Source organism: Plectropomus leopardus, chromosome 2 (assembly GCF_008729295.1).
Source record: "Plectropomus leopardus isolate mb chromosome 2, YSFRI_Pleo_2.0, whole genome shotgun sequence".
In the NCBI taxonomy this organism is placed as follows: domain Eukaryota; kingdom Metazoa; phylum Chordata; class Actinopteri; order Perciformes; family Serranidae; genus Plectropomus; species Plectropomus leopardus.
Window position 1 is genome coordinate 10900914 of NC_056464.1, and position 20991 is coordinate 10921904.

The window sequence follows — 20991 nt, forward strand, 5'->3', positions numbered from 1 at the left end:
AATAATAATAATAATAATAATAATAATAATAATAATAATAATAATAAATTTTATTTTATTTTATCATTAGTTATTTAATTTTAATCTATTTATTATTGTATTTTATAATTATATATATAATATATATATATATATATATATATATATACATTGCATTACTGTAGAGATGCAATATAAAATAATATTAAAACATGAATAGTGATGAGAAGATTCTATCATGAAAAAAGAATTCCAAAAAAACTGCTATGTCAGATTTTTTCCTTGAGAGTTCATCATCTTGAGGTCTATCAATAGAATCAGCTTATCTCATGGGAGGAGTAGAACATGTGCAGATTCTAAAAAAAAATTCCCCATGTATGAAGCATGTTTAACCGTTTCCCTTCCCGTTAGTCTCCTCCCTCAGGTATCCCTCTGGTCTCAATTTGGGTATAAATTCAGACAAGATGTTAATACAAATATGTGCACATTTCTGAGCTCTTCAGTAAGATCTTACCAAGATTTTGCCTTTGAGGAGTCTTCATCTTCATCCACTGAGCCAGCAGCATCTCCACTCCTGAGGGCCCACTCTTCTCGTCTCTGCCTCCAGAAGATCCACCAGCTTGTCCATCAGCATGACTCCTCGGTCTCTCCTCCTGTCTGTCCTGGTTCTCCTGTCTCTCTTCAACACTGCCTGTTGTACCCCCTTGTGCAACAACCAGTGCTGTCGTTTCGTGGAGGGCTTCCCTGTCAGGCTAAAGAAGCTGAGAGAGGACTATTCACAGATCAGAGACTTCTATGTGAGTATAAGCAAAACATTTACTCTGTATTATCAGTTGGTGCAGCATCACTTGGAGAGTTTCCCACTGCCTGTGTAGCCATGCAGTCCCGTTAGTCTCCAGGTGATGCTGCACTTTCTCACCTCTGTGTCTGGTCTGCTGCTGCTGCTGCTGCTGCTGACAGTATCACTGAACACGAACTTTTTTTTCCTGTTTGCAGGAAGCTAATGATGACCTGGACACAGCACTGTTAGACCAAAGTGTCGAGGACTCCTTTAACGTAAGTTTGTCCGTTAACTCTTCATTTACTGCGGGGAAAAAAAAGCGTTGCATCTTGACTATAATCAGAAAATAGGCAGAGCCTAAAAATCACCTACAATCGTGCACGCCAGGAAAGAGTTAAACGACATTACATAACCCTGCTGGCGCTTTCCTTCTCTCTTCAGAGCCCGTTTGCCTGCCAAGCAATGAACAGCCTACTGGAGTTTTATCTGAACACGGTTTTGCCGACAGCCGTGGCCGGAGTGACGGAGGACACCAAGGACTTGAAGCCTCACATGGAGTCCATACAGCAGATCTTCGACGAGCTCAAGAGTGAGGTCACCAAATGCGTGAGTAGCTGACACACGCGTTACACCTACACGAGAATAAAAATGTAAATACGCACCAAGAGCGCGCTGCAGAATGCTCCGACCTTGTTTCTATGCGCAATGCGCAGCAGTCTGTTTGCACAAGTGGGCTACTTCTTGAACGACAGAATCAAAATGGACCTCCCAGTTTAAAGTATGCAGTACCAGCAATAGAAAGGTAGCACACAGCTCTCTATTTTAACTCTTTGAAACCTGAGGAAATTGTTTTAATTTCTTTCAAAAACATGGGTTAAAAAGCAATGACCACCTTGGAAAGAACTGTCCCACAAATTGCAAAATCTCAGTCAATGGTGATGGAGAAAATGACTTGGAAATTAGTTTTGAAAAGTTGGTGACAATTATTAGGCTATAAAGTTAACAGCAAAACTATAGAACATGTTTAAGAAAACTATAATTATAATCATTATGATTATATGTTTACAATTATGTCATAATGTCATAGTTTTGGGCCATGTGTTGTTAAGTTGCTCATTATTGTCTTTGTATGTTTTTGAAAGCAGTCAGAGTAATCTGCTGTGGTTTATAAGGGTCACATTCAAAACATTAAGTTATTGCACTGTACTGAATGGTTAGATTTGGAGTATTAGGGCAAATTGTTACTCATAAAACATGTTTATGTCCCTCTTTTCATTCATAAACAATCAAGCTGTCATGCCTTCCAGAAAGACATGTGATTAGCTGTCATTCAGCTAAAAGTTTTGTCCCTGCCTGCTGGCCAAACCCTCAAAACCACCTTCCTGGTTTGGACTACATACATAAACTGACAAAATATTCCCTGCGCTTTTTTAATATGAGGCAATATGAGGACAGAAAGGGGAAGCATTGCTCACAGGACAGGTTGTAATTTTGCATTAGTCAGTGATTCCTCAGTTGCAGTAGCGTGCATAACTGTGCATTGTCCAGAGTCTTGCAAAATGGGAAGAAAGGGGTTAAGCTGCTACTTGTCAAAGTTTCTTCTTCTGTGCGTCTGTTGGGAGGGAATTCAGGACATGACTGTCTAATGAAAGTTGTTAACCCCTGTGGTAACATCGTCTTTCTATTGTTCCTGTTACAGAGACATTACTTCTCCTGCAAGAAACAATTTGACATCACAAACCTAAACTCTACTTATACTCAGGTAAGTCTCGAGATTTCATCTTTCATTGTGTGAATACATTTTACACCTGTGCATGGCTGTATTTTGAAGGATCATTTTAATAAAGTGAACCATGTGTTTTCCCTCAGATGGAGAGTAAAGGTCTATTTAAGGCCATGGGGGAGCTGGACCTGCTGTTTAACTACATTGAGAAGTATCTGGCTTCTAAACGACAAAGAAACACAGTGGCCGCTGTTTGAAGACCAAATCAAAATGTGATCTTGTTCATCTCAGGGAAAAGAGAAGACGGCCACAGAGTCTTGCACTCTTTCGCATTCAATCAGTTACTGTCACTGGTATGAGTATATGTTGCCTCATGTTGTTGTAGCTAAACCGATGTCTTTGTTATTCTGAGACTTCTGTTTTGTCCTGAGGACAAGCTTCTGTTTTAAGACCATATTGAGTCCTACACATTCCAAGTTACAACCCAAAATCTCACCTATAAAGCTGTGATATTTATTTTTTTATATGTAATTTTGTATTTATTAAGTTGTGTATTGTTCAACTGAAATAAAACTCTTTTAAATTTATTCTACAAGATGATACAGCTGCTTTGTGCCATTAATTCAGAATGGGTAGCTGGTAGAGTACTGAAAACAGGACATCCTGCTCCTCTGCAGTCTATGTGGGAACAACTCGAGTGTAAACTCAACAGGCTTATGCACTAACCTCAAACGTGACCCATATACATCACTTACCAGCAGCGGCCCTGCTATATCTTAACTTACGGTAACTGTAAGTAGCCAGCCAACCTTTAGGGCATACGCACAGTTGCATAAAAAAACATGAGCATGCAAAGCAATCAGTCATACACAGACACATATAAAACAGAAGTAACACACAGGGTGAAATTGAGCAGCACTGCATCAAAGAAATGTTATTTTTGTCACAATGACAGAGCCAGAGCGTGTAAATTGCAGGTTTCAGTTCATCAGCTGCACCACAATACATTAAAGCCTGAGCAATAAAATATTATTTTTAATAGCACAAAGACATAGCCCAGTGGTAACATATGAATGTACGTACGTGGCTCACACAAGGTTCCTGACTTGACTCAGGCCTCTACACTGAAACTACTCTAAGACATTTCAGCCGTCACTTGCGTAGTCAATGTGGGATTATCTGAATAGTATCATTCCAGCAATGACAGTACGTTATACAAAGATATCAATCATAACAATTGTCTGACCGAGCGTGAGTTTTAAAAATTCTGACCTGCATTAATAGCAGATTCCTTGAGGACAAATCATGTTCACTCTAAACATCCTTAAATTGCTGATTCAAACTTCTGCAAAAGTCAGTTTATGTTTTGAATCACCTATGTGTTAACATGGTGATTAAGGTCATGTGTGCCTGTTATGTAATGACTGGATGTGTCTGTACAGAGTGCAATGGTTTCAAGGCAGGGTGAGAAAAACTGAAAAAATCAGTTGCTGGGACTAAGATGCAAAGTGGTGATCAATCAAAATTGATCATGTTTAAAAAAAAAAACAAACAAAAAATGATATTGATGTTAATTGATGGTATACATCTACACATACATACTACCATATATACACATACAAAAAAATAAATAAAAATAAAGAAATAATGATAACAGCCATCGGACAAATGGACAAATATTATCTAGTACACCTTATTTAAGACAATCTACGATGACAGTGGCAATCGCAAAGGAAACTACTACAGAGTAGCGTTCTCCTTTTTTTTAATTTAAATGTATTTATATTTATTCTAGGCTTGATCATCCCATTGTCAAGTTTAGCAGGAGTGAAAAAGTGGTTGGATGAAATGGGTGCCAACAAAGATGGACCCTGCAGGCCAAATTTATCAAGAAATTGTGTCCAAATAAATCATATAAAATGATAAATGATCTCCCATCAGTTTGTGAGGATGTGGAGATCCAGGTGTATGCTGATGACACGGTCATTTAAATCCATGGGTGAGAGGCTGAGCAGGTGGCCACAAAGCTCTCATTAGAACTTAGTTAAGTTGCAAAGTGGTTAAATGACTCTAATATCTTACTTTGAATACAAACAAAACGGTGACAGTGTACTTTTCCAATAAACAAAAACAAAATGTCTGTCCACAGCTCAGTGTTAGTGGACAATCAATTAAAACTGTAAATGAGGTCAAATATCTTGGGTTTGATTTTGGACTCCAATTAAACTTTTGGAAAACATACTAAAAGGATGAGAAAAACATTGAAATATAGCATTGTTCACTTTAAGCATATTTGGAAATTTCTGACAACAGAAGCATCAAAAACATTTTTGCGTGCCATAATCTGCATCCTAATTAAGATGTTGTTTAAACAAGTCTTAAAAGTCTTTGACAGGAAATCAGTAAATTATCATCATTGTAAAATAGTCTAAATATGACTTCTTCTTCTTTGAACATCTGATATTGTTTTCAGAAGTCTGATTAGTTCATAATATAATTAAAAATGACAATTCTCCACCACTGAAGGGCTTTTTTCTGCTCCGCTCTGAGAAAATGAGCAGAATCTCCTGTTCTGCTCTGAACTCAGATCTGAGCTCTGCCTTCTCATTTACAGCCATCAAATACTGGAATATGCTTCCAACTGAGCTAAAAACAAACACAGACCATCAGACTTTCTCCCATGATTTAATAAAATGGATATTGAGTAACCAGACATGTCAACATTAATCTCACCATGATCCAGGTTCCAGGTTTGTATTTGTTTGTATTGTCTGTCGTATGTAAAGTTTTTTGTCATGTGTGATAAGTTTTTTTTAGTGTCAGGTATTTATCCTGTTTGTACCTGCCCAGGGACTGCAGATATAAACTAGCTAATAGCTAAATCTGGACCCACTAAACAACCCTCTGAATATTAATGGCCCAATAGTGGTGTAGTTAAGTGGGGGAAGCCAGTCCCCGGCGACGCCTGGGCCTTTGCATGAATGTTTTACGATTACGTGGTTGTTTACCGTTCCAGAAAAAGCAGAAAGAGATCTGTCAAGTTGTGAGAATGCCTTCAGGGGTTGAAAATGGGAATGTTCTGGAAAAGATATAGAAACCGGGGGACAATATTCATTTTAATCAAATTTATACAGCCTACCACAGATAAAGGCAGGGCACGGCAGCATTCAAGATAGGATTTGCATTTCTCAATTAAGGCGATAAAGTAAAGCCTGAATAGTTGTTTGGGGGAGCGTGAAACTACAATGCCTAAATATCTGAAATTGGAGCTAGTCTTCTTATATGGGAATAATGTGGCTGGAATTTTAAGAGCCAAGAAGATAATTGGGAAAAATTCTCTTTTTTCCAGATAATGTTTGTAGCCACATATTTTTCCAAACTGTCCCAAGATCGCTAAGATAGGAGGCATGGAGAGGGTGGGAGTACACAGATATAGAAGAAGGTTGACTGCATATATATTTTTATTTTAGATAATATTTTTATTATCTACAATATGGATCTAGCATGGCACACCACTTTCCCCCTAACAGTTAAAATATCCCAAATCTCCACAAGACTAAACTCTTGGGTTCAAACCCCAGTGCCACACAGTTTTAAACTGTTACTGTTACTACTTAAAAAGACACCAATTATGCTGCAAATCACTGTTAGGGACTGTACAAAAATAATGGGGAGGAGGGCTAAATCTTTTTTTAAAAAAAGTCACTTTCTATTTTTCACAGTGAGCAACTAAATGGTTCAATCCATTTGAATTAATTAAAGAATTAATTTAAAAAAATAACATTATTTTGAAAAGAAAAAGAAAAAAACGGAGACACCTTCACCTGCTTTCCTAACACCTATAGATTTACTCCCACGTGAAGAACCATTCATCATGGAGAGAAGGGAGGGGGAATAATATTTCAATGAGAGGATAATGAAACACATTTTCATACAGTTTCTCCTAGAAAGCATTGATGGTATTGAACTCATGCTCACATCCAAAGTGACAGAAATAATTGTGAAAAATGAAAAAGGAGAGAGAGAGAGAGAGAGAGAGAGAGAGGGAGAGGGAGGGTCAAACCCAGGTTCCGCTCTTAACACCGCACAGCTGACCAATCATGCTGTGAGGTAGGTGTCAGAACTTTGGAAATTTGTTCATTACTGCAGATTGACCCTTTGCCCTACTCTGACCACCCCCATTTTTTTTAACAGTCCCTTAGTATGACAATGTGTGCTACTAAATTTCTATAATATTTTGAACAAGAGAAAAGTTCCAACTGTTTTTTTCTTGATGTGTCTCATATTTACTAGGCACTGACCTTAAAATGTTTAAATAATCAACACACGTGAGACATCGAAAACACCCACAGGATAAAGAAAAGAGACAGAACATTGCAAAAGCTACCAAAGGCGTTCACTCTGACTCATTATTTTCAATCGTAAAGGTTCATAATGTTTGTGGTGAATTCTCTTGCGCATATCTGATGAGTCAAATACAAGATTAACTTGTTCCAAAATAAAGATTAGAAGAAGATATCCACATGAACGACCTACACTGAAAAGTGACACACTCTTTGACACATGTGATGTCTAGCGCAGATACCGATCCCTTACACTCAAATAACACTGTATTTTATCATCTGTCATCGACCAATTATATAATATTTATTCTAATATATCCTTTTTATATATTAGTCCATGAATGACGATGCAATGACGAATCATCAGTCGTAGACTGATGATTCATCCTGGAGTACCATCATGGAGTACCATATCATGATGTGATATATCATGGCAAGCCCCATAATATGTAAAAAAAAAAAAAAAAAAATTCTGTTCTTCCTTGTGTCTATTCTGTTTTTTTCCCTGGAAAAGGAAATGACCATATTAGTTTCATTTCCAAAAAAGCACACATTTTCATATTTGTCATCAATTTGGTGCCTTGAAAGTTTTTTGGCTATAACATATATACACACACACTCACACACACACACACACACACACACACACACACATATATATGTATTGCAATGTTTCTTACCAAGTTGCTCATTGCCATTTTCCCATGTTTTTGAAAGAAATCAAACCAATTTGCTCAGAGTTCAACGGTTTAAATACTTGTGAAAGGCATCTGAAAGCAGCTGGGCAGCACGAGGCAAATGACATTCCACCCACCCTCTGGCCCACAAGGCAGCACGGGTAGGGAAGACAGGAAAGAGTCAGATAGTAGGTGAAAATGCAGAGGTGTTGCAGTGATGTTGGGCTTACAAGTATAATCACCTTTACTGCTTTTTCCACCAGCATTTTAGCTGTTTTTAGCCTGTCTGGCTTGATCGCTGGCAGGCTGGGCACACTGTGACGTATCCTCCCCCTCCACTGGAGCCACTGTGGATTGTAACACCGAGACAAACTGCAAATGTCAGTGTAAAGTAACTGTGTGCATGTAATTGTATATGCAAATACTTTAACTGCCTATTAACTTACCTGGTATTGGTAGCATGTTACTTTTATTTAGTTGTCTCTTCAGCTGATCAACATACAGTGTTCAGTTCTCTGGGAGCAGAAATATGTCCAACAGCATTATGTTCACAACAGATGAATGATAGATAGATAGATGTGTGTGTGTGTGTGTGTGTGTGTGTGTGTGTGTGTGTGTGAGAGAGAGAGAGAGAGAGAGAGAGCACATATGCATGTAGCATGTGTATACATACATTTCCCACTACAACTTCTCTTAGAAGATAGTGACGAATGTGCGCCAACAGAAAAAGTGTTTTTAAAGTAAAAAGAGATGAAAAAAACAAATTCAAAGCAACCACAGTAACCACAGTATGTCCCCAGAGCTGTACCTGTCAGTAAATCTGATCCGATTTCCACAACTTTTGTTGTACATGTAAAACTGACAGCGAAACACTGATCATGTCTCAAAACCTTGCTTTCACAAAGTTCACTGTGTTTCTTGCCGTGAGGTAACGTGGGGTGTCTCACTATTACTACCATGTCTGAGGCAGGTCAATCACCCTATCTTGTCTGAGTAGATGTATGCTTGTGTGTGTGAGAATCAGGATGGCACACAATTTCAAAGAACTCTGAGCTGTGTCTCACCAATTCAGCTGAGAAGTCTCCAACCCCCACATTTCCCCACAGCTTTAAAAGTTTGTACACAGTAGTGACATACAGGGGCACGTACTGCCACTTCAGTTTCCAACCTAAAAAAAGGAACGTACCCTTTTGTTTTATATTTTTGAATAAATGAATGCAGATTTTCCTTCACTATTGGAAATCCTCTGACATTTAAGGGACAGTTCATTCCAAAATAAAAAGAACTTATATTTCTTCATTACTGTGGTGCTGTTTATCAATCTACAATATGATTGCAAAGAGGGAAGCGTGCATCTACTGCTAGCTCATGTAGCAGCACTGAGATTGCTAACATTACAGCTCAGCTGTGGGGGGCGTGATATTAATGTTTACATCACGTGCTGGTACGAGCACGAGCCTCTCGTCCAGGTGTAGATGCACGCTTCCTTCTGCACGGTCGTGATCATGATTTCTGGAAAGAGACATTGCTGTTGAGTTTTCAAATGTATTTTTTTAGACTTTGAGCACCAGTCGAGTCAAGTGCTATCAAGTTCGAATATCCCGTTGAGAGGGCAGACATTTCTGCAGCCGATATCTCCAACACTCTGCAACTCACACCAAAACAATCTACATTATGCAATACAGATAAGCGGAAACATATATATTAACATTTTGGGGTGAATTTAAAACCTTAAACTGTTAAGATGGCTGCAACCTTCCTGTTTTACCAACTTATGACTGAGTTTTACATGATGTGCTCTGTTTCCCACCTATCACGAGTAAATGGTGAGGAGTACCCTCCCTCCTTTTGTAAAGAGTGTGCTGGGTGGGTGGGTGTCCTGAGGTTTGTTGTAGGGCGGTAAAACCTCCACAGGACTACTACGAGGGAGTCCCCTGACGCCCTATTTAGCCCCTTTCTCACTTACCTGAGAGAGAGAGATGACTGTAGGTTTCGTCACACTCAAAGCTGGAAGCTGCATGCTTACGGCTGCCTTGCACCTGAAGAGAAATAAGCTTGTTCATTAGCGGGAAGCTGCTCTAAAACACCCCAGTGTTGGCAAATGTCTGTGTTGACTCAATGCCACCGCACTGTTTGCTACGCAAATGCGTATATTCCAGGAGTCACTCATGCTAGCAAGTATGAAACATGATGTTTGTCACGAGTTGAGTCTGTGCACTCCGTCTCGAGGCCACAAATCCCAAGCCAACCAGACAACCTGAGTCATAGCTGAAGACGTGAATGAGAAGAAGAATTCTCTAAATGTCGAGGGGAAAGGTCAAATGAGGAGAGAATATTTAAAAGTGATAGATATTCAATTTTTAAACAACTGGAGCAACAACTCAGAACAGGTAACACACATGTAACATGCAGACAAGTTTTCTATCATAAGCAAGTGTTTCCATAAAGCATTAAAAGTAGAAATGTTGTATTACCCTGGATTCAACTATTCCAATACCACGAGTGCTTTAGAGAAAAATGCAATCAAGGAGAAAGGACCAAGTGCTTGAAATATTGTAAATACTAACTTGTACTAACTACAACCCCAATTCCAAAAAAAGTAGACGTGTAAAACGTTAATAAAAAACAATACAAGGATTTGCAAATCCGTTTTGATTTACATTAAATTGTATAAAGTGCAAGGACAAAATATTTGAGGGTCAAACAAAAACTTCACTGTTTTATTTTTATTCTTTTTTTGTTAAGTCAAATATCAAGCAAGATGGAAAATTCTTGGGAATGATTTGCAGTCACTGCATTCCGTTTTTATTTATGTTTAACACTACATCCTAATTTTTTTGGAATTGGGGTTGTATTTTATAGAAAAAGACGTAATGATTATCATCCATCAAATTCTTTACATGCTATACAGTACCGTGTGCTACTGAACGCCTTTGCTTATTTTCTTTTTAAATAGAATTCAGTTAAGAATGCTCTATTTTTGTTAACACCGTTAAGTTATTTAATATGCATAAATGGAGATAAGAGAGCGGGTTTGTGTTTTATGTGTTTTTTTTAATCCAAAGCTGAAGCAGACAAAAGTACGGCAGGTGGAGCGAAACAGACTCAATGACAGAAAAAAAAGAGACACATCTGTGCTTCCACTACAAAAAAAAAAAAAAAGGTGTTCAGAGGGACAAAAAGAAAAAAACAAAAACAGGAGGAACATTGTCACAAACATTCAATGAACATTTTTACAGTGAGATTTGTAGGTGCCATGTTACAGGTAATGTGGATGTGATTTTACAAAGTGAAGTGGACCAAAAAAAATTAACACAATAAATTCCAATGATCCCCTGGTGAGCTGGAAGTGTCCTGTTGTGTTAACAAGAGAAACCGTCCATCACACCCTGTCTGAATGTGATGACAGCTTGCTGGTGGTATTGTCAGAGGTTCTGCTCTGGGACGAGGAACAGCTCTTAAGTACTTTCTACTTCCTATCAATCTTCTTGGAAGTATTGGAGAACACTGGTATTGCACCAGATTAGTCCCACTGAGCCTTCTGACAGTAGAGCTGGTGCAACCAACAGTAACTCTATGTGATCATTTCAGAGAGACCTCCGGAGCTTGTCCAGTCTGTCTGAACCGTGTATTCCCAGAGGGTATGCTGCTGCTTTCATAAACACACACAAACGCTCCTTACTGTTGCTCGACGTCTCTCCAACACATTTGCAAACAGAAATCAACACTAAGGAAAAGGTCCGAGCAGTACTTCAAGCTGACAAACACATCTGCATAGCATTAACCTGAAATATACTCTGGCAATGTTTCAAATTGGGAAGCATAACATTGGTGATAAAAGCCTGAAACGAATGGTAGGTAAGGGTTAAAAGTCATTTGCTGCTTTAGCAACACTCAATAAGGCCTATGCTAATAAAATCCATGAAAAAATACAGTATCAGTCGGCTCCCACTCTCCTATGAGCTACATACAGGAGGAAGTTCAAGCCAGTTTCGGTTCTTAAACGTGGTGGCCTTCTCTGCCCTATAAACTATGTACCTGAAAAACAAGCATAGATTAAGGTAGAAGAGAGGGGCCACAAGTGAGGTGCTCTGTCAGAATGGCACAAGGCCCTTGTGAGTGCATAGGCCTCTGTTCAACATTCACAAAGACAAACTGAACCTGACAGACACTCCCACTTCAAGTCCCAGAAATGGGTGACTATTTCCAGCTAATTCCGACAGTCAGGGACAGAGTCCTTACATTCCACTTGTCAGTTCAAAATAAATCTGCTTACTTTGCATGTTTGTAAAAAGAAACCTTCCCTTGCGTTTATTTTTTGGGATTTAGCCGTTTGATTTAACATTCACAAGTTTGGGGCTAGAGCTAGAACAGGGCTGCGGGGTCAAAGTAGAACTACTGCTAATGCTAAGGCTTCATGTCCTATTCCAACATTCAAGCCCCTCTGAGTACACAACCTGATATTTGGGAAAGGAGAGGAGAGAGATCTCACAAATTGCCCTTTCCTCTCCTTTTCTATAATTCATAATCTCTTCACTGGTGTAAAAACACAGATCCTCTCTGCCAGGGCAGAGTGGTTGGTTTGTTAAAATGGTAGAGTAATAAAAACAAACACTCCTACAAAACATTAGACTTTGCCATGAAAAATAAAACACTGAGAAAATCCATGCAACGCGACTCACGTGTCGACAAATTATTGCTTCCTTTTTACAACCTGTGTTTGTATGTGCATGCATGCGGGCATCTTTCAGTGGGCAGCAGACTGTGGGTCCGGCATGGGGTTACTGGCTTTCTTCCTCCGTTTCGTTAGCAGTGGATTGGTCGAGTCCTCAATGGTCTTGATCTTGATTTGCTCATAGTCGACCCTCATTGTTGCCAAGGCACTGGTCATTTCCTCCTACAAAACGAAAAAAACGTACTTACTTGCCCAAACAGAGCCTCAAGGGTGTCTATAGACAACATAAAAGAATGCTCTTTAAGAACTAGCAAAGCAGATCATGATTTCTTTCCAGTGTGGAGCTACTTTTTTTTTAATAATAAACTTCCACAATATAGGAATATCCTGTGATACTTCTTCAGGGAAATTTCTTACAACAAAAACAGGTAAAACAACACAAGCTTGATCTGTTTAAGATTGGATACATTTTGCTATGTTTGGTTTACTAGAAGGAAGAAACTGAAACTAACTATGTGAAGAGTGCGAGTCATCATTTAAAATTGAGCTGGATATCCGCTCACCAGTCAGTCTACTGGATGATTAAAAACGATGACTCAAATTCCTGTTGTTAAATGATAGGCTTCCAAACCCAGTTACAGAAGAAAAAGATAAGATCAATTCAACAGAAGCATGACAGAAAAAGGTCATCAGGGTTTTGTCGATGTGGAAAAAGAAGAAGGAAACAACATCTAACCTTAACATCCTCCCATGCGTCCTTCTCCTCCTTTAGCACTCGGCTGGTGTGAAGCGGGGTCTGGGGAACCTCCATCGATTGCTGTTGGAAGACAGGGGCACATTCAAGACTTGCTTCACCGGAGGGATGTCAGCCAGAGCAATTGACTTGAAAAGTTGGTATGAAAGTGAGCTCGAAAAAAAAGCACGATAGAGTTTGTGCTTACATTGATCCATGGATGATTCATGAACTCTGTGATGGTCATCCTTTGCGTCGGCTCAGTCTTAAGGAGGGTCCTAATCAGTTGCTTAGCTGCCAACACAATTGTTATTTACATTATTAAAAAAGAAAGGAGTTAAAAAGGTAAAGTCATATTCCCAAGGTCTAGTAATTTTAGCACTGAAATTTAACCAGACCAACTAAACCGAAACAAAAAAACAGAGCATTCAATTACAAGCTGATAGATCGAGTAACATCCAGACACAAACACTGGTAGAGGCTCTGCATGGTGGAGCCAAACAAGACTATTGTGATATACTTTTGGTATACTTGGATTGACTGGCTTGTTGTATGTCTCTATATACAAGGCATATACATCAGAGTAAAGGGCTTATAGAATCCCATGCTCGATGTCCATTATGTAACTAGGAAAAATAAAGTGTGAGTGATTTGAGAGCCCTAATCTCTATAAACAGATTTCTGCATATGAATGCAGACAACATTTTGTTACTATTCAGGTTTCCGTTTGTAGTCCGTAGATTTGACCAATAAAGTTTGAGCGGGCTTTGGTTGGTTCTGTGTGAAGAGCAAAAGAGTCCAAACACACTGGCCAAAATGTAATCTTGCAACTCACCTGCTATCATCTAATGACGATTAAGGTTTTTCTTAGCATTTAATACATTTATCTGCATTCATATGCAGGTATTTATATATGGAGATGAGCCGCTAGCAGCCAGTGTTTATCCTTTTAAGGACTGAGATATTACCATGTCTATTTTCTTGATGATGGTATAATAACTGAATTAAGAAATCATTTTTTTGAAGAAGCAAAATGCACACAGTGCAATGCTTTTTAAAGGAGTCTCTTACAATAAGTGCAACCTATTTGGCTCTTCTGCTGTTTTACATATACAGTGACACAGCCCTCTAATAGAGGAAGAGATCACGAGTGTATATGCTAAATCATCATGTTAACTTCTCTTTTCTTTCTAAAAGCTTTGCATTAATCAAGAAATAAGACATCACTTTCAATTGTAGTGAATATGAGGGTTGCAAATAGGAGGTGAAACACCGGCATCAGTTTCAATTTCTTGATCAGCATGTTAAGGCCAAAATTTTGTGAGCTTGTGAAACAATAACATTGTCGTGAAATGTTGTTCTGACTTGTATGAAAGTTGTTGGTTTAAGACCAGTATACAGCAGGTGCTCCACTTTCTTAAACCCAAAACAGACTATTGACGTATTTCTTTAACGGAGGGATAGATTCTTTAAGTCCTTCACATGATCTGGTTTTCTATCAGTTTTTAAAAGAAGGACAGGCCTACCTCCAGTGCTCATATAAATTAACAAAGTACATGTTTGTATGTTGCCTGACCTTCCTCTGAAACTTCAGACCATTCAGGGTTGGGAAACTCATATTGGCCCATCCTGATCCTCCTCTTCATCCCAGGAGAGATGGCTAGACCATGGTTAGAATAAAAAGGAGGATATCCACACAACCTGTTGATGGTTTAAAATCAAATGTTAGCTGTAGCACAGAATAAATAATTGTATACAATGAAGAGCTCAAGAGACATTGCAAAAACTGACTTACAGGATATACATAATGACACCCAACGACCACATGTCACATGACTTGTCATATTTCTCTGGGCCCAGAACCTCTGGGGCTGCAGACAGAAAGGAATAAAAGTGTTAAGCATCATTTTTTATTATTTATAAGCCAATGTGTGGAGTGAATATGCAGGTGAACACAGAAACTACCTTACCAACATAGTAGGGTGTGTAGCAGGGAGTAGCTAAAGAGTTGTGAGAGGTGGTCTCCTTGGCAAAGCCAAAGTCTGTGAGTTTGAGCAGGGCATTGGGCCTCTTCGTTGAATACAGTAAATTCTCTGGCTGCAAGGAAGATTGGGGAGGACAGCCAGAAGATAAACAAGAGTTATGACGTCAGTTACGGCAACTATGGAAGCCATCCTTCAATCCCTCCTCTCCGATTGCAGTGATTTCTCAGTAAAGATAAGAAAGTGTGATAATACAAAGTTATGATACAAACCTTGACGTCTCTGTGTGCAATGTTGATTGCATGCAGGAACTGAATGGCCTCTCCTATGCTCTTCATGATGTCAGATGCCTCTGAAGTAAAGAGACAAAAAGCTCTCTTAACAGAGATTACAGGCCAATCGAGTACTGCATTAACTAATACGTCTGGGCCGAATAACTCAACACTGTGTCAGCAGCAACAAATTTGAAAAACAACAATAAGGATTTGCATGAAGTTGTGTGGGTGTAGTATCATATCTGAACCACTGTGCTATTTAATCACGTAATAAAAAAACAACAGTATTGCTAGGACTGCAGTGATTGTTTAGAGTCAACATCAGCTTATTACCTCTCTCTGTGAAGGCCTGGTCACCTCTGTCCTGGATTCGACTAAAAAGCTCACCACCATCCATACTGCAAAAAACAAAAAAAAAAAGTAAGTAGATACACTTTTGGTGTACTTTTGACTGATGTCAACCTCTATTCTTGTCTATTTTTTCTATTTTATATTTGAACCTCTATTGCACTTAAAACGCAGAAATTAAAAAGGTCAACACAGATACTACAAAAGTCAACAAGTATATCTTTGCACTGACATGTGGTGGTGTGTTACATCAACAGGAAAGGGTACACAGAGGGGAAACTGAGCTCAGTCAAAGTAACAGCATGTCACAGTGTAAGATTTTCTTGCTGAATGAAACACAGCCCACCCAGGCAGTTGTTTGAGAGCAAAGAGGATGCAGATTTTTTATTTCACATTTAACCTGACAGGTTTGCTGGTAGGGGTGGTCTGTTGGTAAACCACCACACGTGGTTACTGAAACTAACTGAATGACCGGTTCACATCATTTGCACATAACTAAGCATCAGATCAGGTCAGCAAACTGCTCACTATTTAAAACTCTACACAGCAGGAGCTACAAAAGACACATTTAACAGTCTTGTGTGTGTGTGTGTACACACACACACATATTAATTAGGGATGTAACGATTCACGATACTGGGTTCACGGTACGATTTTCTTGCAATTTTTTTTCAATACAAAATGAGATTACAGAAAAATTATGTTGAAAAATTTTCTATTAATTATTTCAAACAAAAATCATACAAAAGACAGCATTTTCTCTTCTTTTCTATATCAAATTAAAGAATCACTTTTTATTTCTGAGGTAGGGTATAAATGTTACACACAAACTATACAATGAATGCATTTCTAAACATTCACATGTCCCCTGCTGTTAAAAAAAACAAAACCTTTAACTTGGGACAGAGGTGTCTGGTGTGGAACGGTATGCAGAAAGGGTGAGTTTGAAGAAATATGTTGGCCATTTCCCACTCCTGGGTGATAAACTGGGCTCACTCTATGGCTCTTACACTCGTGTGGGTGAGCAGGGTTGCAAATGCGCTTGTCAGTGTGGTTTCGTTGTGTAGTTATCGTTAAGGAGTAAGGTGCAGTGAGACAGCAATCACATTGGCCAAGAGTGCTCTTTTCTCAATCCTTTTAAAGTGACTTAAATTCCCCGATAGTATCAGCTCAGGCAATTTCAGGTCCTTCTTACTCCAACAAGAGGGGGCACAATATTTAAAAGCTCCTTTTACCAAGTTCTGTGCAAACCCTGGGGACCAGTATCAAGAATACACTGTGCAAGCGCAAGCCATATTGGTTTTCATTTTTATACATGTATGACCAGTATGCCAAAACTGATGTGTTTCTTACACAGGCTTTACAGTATATACTAATATTTTCTCTGCTTCTTCCCCGATATTTAAATCATTTGTATGAACATATACACCTGTTAGAGTGGCAAATACTGCAATAGGCTTCCAAACCCAGTTAGAGTAGGAGAAGGTTCTGAAACCTGACGCAGTTTTAGAAAAAATGTAAAAGTTACATAACTGACAATGTCTTCTTATGAACATACCATTGGCTTCTTTTTCATTAAAATAAAAGTAAGAGAAGTGTTTGCTGTCATATCTTAGAAAGAAAATTGCAATAGGCCACAATCATAATCAGCAGGTCAGACTTTTAAAAATTAGGAATTAGCCAAGAAAAGTTTTTTGGACTGTTTAGTCTAAAGAGATTCTCAACCATTTTCCTGCCAAGATCCCCTAAATTGACCCAGGCTAAGGTCCCAGGACCACATTTGATAAGATTCGCTTAACTGACCTCCATCTGAAAAGATTTTGATTGATTGATGTGATTAAGATGAAGAATCTTTCGTTGTCATCTACATACAGTTGAGGAGATAGCCGTAGAGGAAGTGAAACAAACCTATGATCAGAATAGTCACCCTTATAGCTCTTACTCACATATAGTGAATTATATAGTGAAAATGAACTATTTGCCATTTTTGCGGGGGGGGGGGGACCCCCTGGCACTCACTCAAGGCCCCTTCTTGATAACCACTGGTCTAAATAATAGTTTTGATAAGAAAAATCATTTCAAAAGCCATTTGCATAAATATCTATATTGTCCAAGGCCGTGAATTAATGACATGTTGTGGTTTATAGCCGTATTGTGTTAGTAAATCACACAAATTTCTTTTGCTTAACTGGAAATGGAGACATTGGGAGGCTATGTAAATGTAAGTTGTCAATTTAAGCATTGCCTGAGGCAAAGAAAAGAAGAAGAAAAGGATAAAGCCTGGCATGTGCATTAGACCCACTATGCAGAGCCATCTTTTCCTCTCATTTCTTATCCTCTACTAATTGGTTAGGAGCAAAGGGGTCTTCTCTACAGAGCTGAGCAAGGACTCATGGTCTTAAACATGCAAATGTCTTGAGCAAGTTTCATGCTAGTTATTTTTTTAAATGCACAAATTTTATTGTTATAATGCTGTTTACAATAGCCTACTGCTGTATAAAAAACAACTCATCAAGCATATTTGAAAACAGCAACTGGTGCTCACAAATACAAAGTCAATGTTTGTTAAGCTGAATTCTATATGTATGATAATGAGTTTGAAAAAAATATGTCACTCACTTAATAAGTTTCATTTTATCTTTTGTTCAGTGTGACTGTGTGAGTTTCAGGTCCAATCATCGACCGACTTTGTATGTGTGACCACATGTACACAGACCGAATCTTCAGGCATGCATGTGTTAACGGTAGAGCAGAACCCGCAGTCTTCGAGCTGTGGGACAGCCCTGCTAAACCACAGCACACTTCAAAATTCTCATAATCAATCACTCACATTCGCATTTTTGCATACTGACAAACGGACAGTAGCGCCATCCATCTTGGAATGTGGAAATCGAATGTGGGAAGCCTCTAGCACTGAAGCAAACATTTGTCTTTCTTATGTGGTCAAAGGTAGAGATGATCATGAGGTCTCATGTCCCCACCCTGTGTTTCTGAAAATGTGTAGAGGTGAAGTGTGAATTCTCAGCAGAATAGATTCTTACATACTAAGTGCTAAGAGTGCACATCTAACACCATCATAGCAGACACCCTGTAACACCCTCACAGTTTCAGTTTACATTTGTTTCACATCTTATGTACTGTGGGAGACGCGGCACTAGCAGGGATGGTAAGATGCACTTGCTGGAGATATCATAACCGTTAGAAAAAACCCCAATACACAGCTGTCTGTTTTTGGGTTTTTTTTTTTTCCAAACACACCAAAAATTGCTTTTTACAACAATTTGATGACATCGTGTAAAATTCATTAAATGGACCTTTTCGGCAGACTGAACAAGTAATCGCATTCAAGCCAACAGCAAAACATAATCTAACGCACTTTTGACATCACAAAAGCTGCGGTTTAAAAAAGGGGTTCCAAAGCACCTGGCCCTGTGGGGTTCATGTACACACACTGGCCTTTGCTCAACAAAAAAAGCAAATGAGTTGTAAAATGCCAAGTGCAAGCTGTGATAGCTCCCAGTACAACTGAGTGAAAATCCACATGTTTACATGTTATATTAGCACGTGTCTGGTCGAGCAAGAGACAGAGAGAGATTTGCGGTGGATGCGGTGACAGCAGGCAGGTGTCGGCAACTAGAGCAGAGGCTGTTTGCTTCCCAACCACGGTCTGGAAGCTGAAATCAAAGTCAGGGTGCACCTAAATTTGAGTAATTTCATACACTAACTGGCTGGAGATCAGTAAGATTCATATTCGACTTAAGTCATTATGGTTATATCACATGTTGACAAGGCAAGACAAAATTTATGCAACAATTCATCTGATTTCATCATAACACGCGGGTCTGGCCAACACAAAAGAGCAGTTTACATGATGACTGTATCCAGTGTTATGCTGGTAATACTTATGATTTATTGCTTACGTAAAGTGAATAATATAGAAAATATAGTAAACAATACAGAAGATAAGGAACTTTGAAAAGAAAAAATCTTATACTGAATCACAATTCCAATATTGGTTTAAAGAAAAATCAATTACATGATTTTCTTACACTTTTCAGCCTCACCTTTTAGACTTTATATAGTCTACGTTAGTTTATTTTTGCTCTAATGATAAAAAAGAAATGACAAGGTGCGATATTAACCATCAGTTTTAGTATGTAGTCTACACCTGGTAGTTTGTGGATTCTTCACAGTCATTGTCAAAAATACCTTTCATTTATAATGTTAACTAAGGTTTAATAACTAGACAAATACAGTATGTCTCTCTCCTTAAAGCCAGGTCAAAAAGGTAATATTTAGATATGTACTGTGGTTTTGTTTGCTGTATCTGCAAATAAAAGAAATTTCACCCCAGCAACACAATGTTGAAACCACAGTCTTGTGAAGGCTTTAAAAAGCACAGCCGGTTTTTGTTGTTATTGTTGCTGTTGTTGTTGATGCTGTTGTTTTGATTTAATTAATTTTTTTTTTCAAGGTCCTGTGGGTATTTAAGCTACTTATTCTGTTGGTTGGCAAAAGAAACAGCTGGTAGCACTGGGGTTAGGTTATCCCTGCAAAGATCTGGGAACATCACCAACCTCGCTCTTTTTTTTCAGTTTTTTTTTCCTTTTTGATGATATAAAAAATTCATTGAAAATATGCTACTTTGGACTCTGATGCAGCCTCTGTGCCTGCAGTCACTACTGTAGCCTAGAACAACATTTTTGAGGGGTGGCAGGGGCGAAGGGTTTGGGGGTGCACTGGCTGTTAACTGCCGAACTGTGTGATACACAGTTTTTTTGTTTTTTAAACACAGTAAGAAAAAATTCATACCGTCACAGCCCTATTACTGACAGGTAAAAGGAGGTGGCCACATCAGGGGTGTGTTCCACATCACATACTCATTATTTTTACTTTTAGAAAGTACTGCAGCTGCCCTGACACTGTACATGCTTTTGCATTTGGTATGCACACAATTGGAACATACTACTTCTTCACAACACTGCACCCTGAACTTTGATCCTCTTGCTCATACATTCATTACCATAGAGAGCAAAGAAAACACCACTCGCACAGCTTTCAGAGACAGAGATCAACACGGAGAGTGCTGCTGTTGTTAGGGGCTGATCACACTAAGATGCATCGCACTGGGCACAACCACTCCCAAAACACCTTGGAAAGGCATCTGGAAAAGCAACTGCAAGCACCTGTGGAGGGGGGCTGCGTGCACATACTGCATGTGCAAGGTCGAAAGTGACATTGATGAGTGGTGCGACTCCGTGCCTTGAGCTGAAAAGTTTAAAATATTTGAACTTTTATGCACGTCCAAAAACCACCAGAAAAACACATCGCACAGCAGCACCAGAGTAGTGCAGGACAGGCACACTGTACAACAGGAAACAATGGTTTTACTGGCAAAGCTTTTCTAGTGATGTATGCAGTTTAACCCTTAAGTTACAACTAAATCCATTATTGATTCAAACACTTTATATTACT

The 20991-nt window shown here is 38.8% G+C and overlaps 2 protein-coding genes across 2 annotated transcripts in view; one reads left to right on the top strand and one right to left on the bottom strand.

Annotated features, from left to right (window-relative positions):
• Window positions 1-333: 333 nt before the first annotated feature.
• il10 (interleukin 10) lies at window positions 334-3068 on the top strand. The gene is made up of 5 exons (XM_042496209.1): window positions 334-776; window positions 976-1035; window positions 1202-1366; window positions 2460-2522; window positions 2630-3068. Exons 1-5 carry the CDS (start codon window positions 612-614, stop codon window positions 2738-2740), a joined length of 564 nt encoding a protein of 187 aa, XP_042352143.1. The 5' UTR covers window positions 334-611; the 3' UTR covers window positions 2741-3068.
• A 7468-nt stretch (window positions 3069-10536) lies between these two features.
• Window positions 10537-20991, bottom strand: part of mapkapk2a (MAPK activated protein kinase 2a) — a 37150-nt gene continuing 26695 nt past the window's right edge. The window contains exons 3-10 of the mRNA XM_042500836.1: window positions 15502-15566; window positions 15166-15245; window positions 14882-15008; window positions 14707-14782; window positions 14488-14612; window positions 13120-13205; window positions 12915-12995; window positions 10537-12400 (exon numbers count right to left, since the gene is read on the bottom strand). Of these exons, the coding sequence (XP_042356770.1) occupies window positions 12251-12400; window positions 12915-12995; window positions 13120-13205; window positions 14488-14612; window positions 14707-14782; window positions 14882-15008; window positions 15166-15245; window positions 15502-15566 (790 nt within the window). The 3' untranslated portion in view covers window positions 10537-12250. The remainder of the gene's footprint in view (window positions 12401-12914; window positions 12996-13119; window positions 13206-14487; window positions 14613-14706; window positions 14783-14881; window positions 15009-15165; window positions 15246-15501; window positions 15567-20991) is intronic.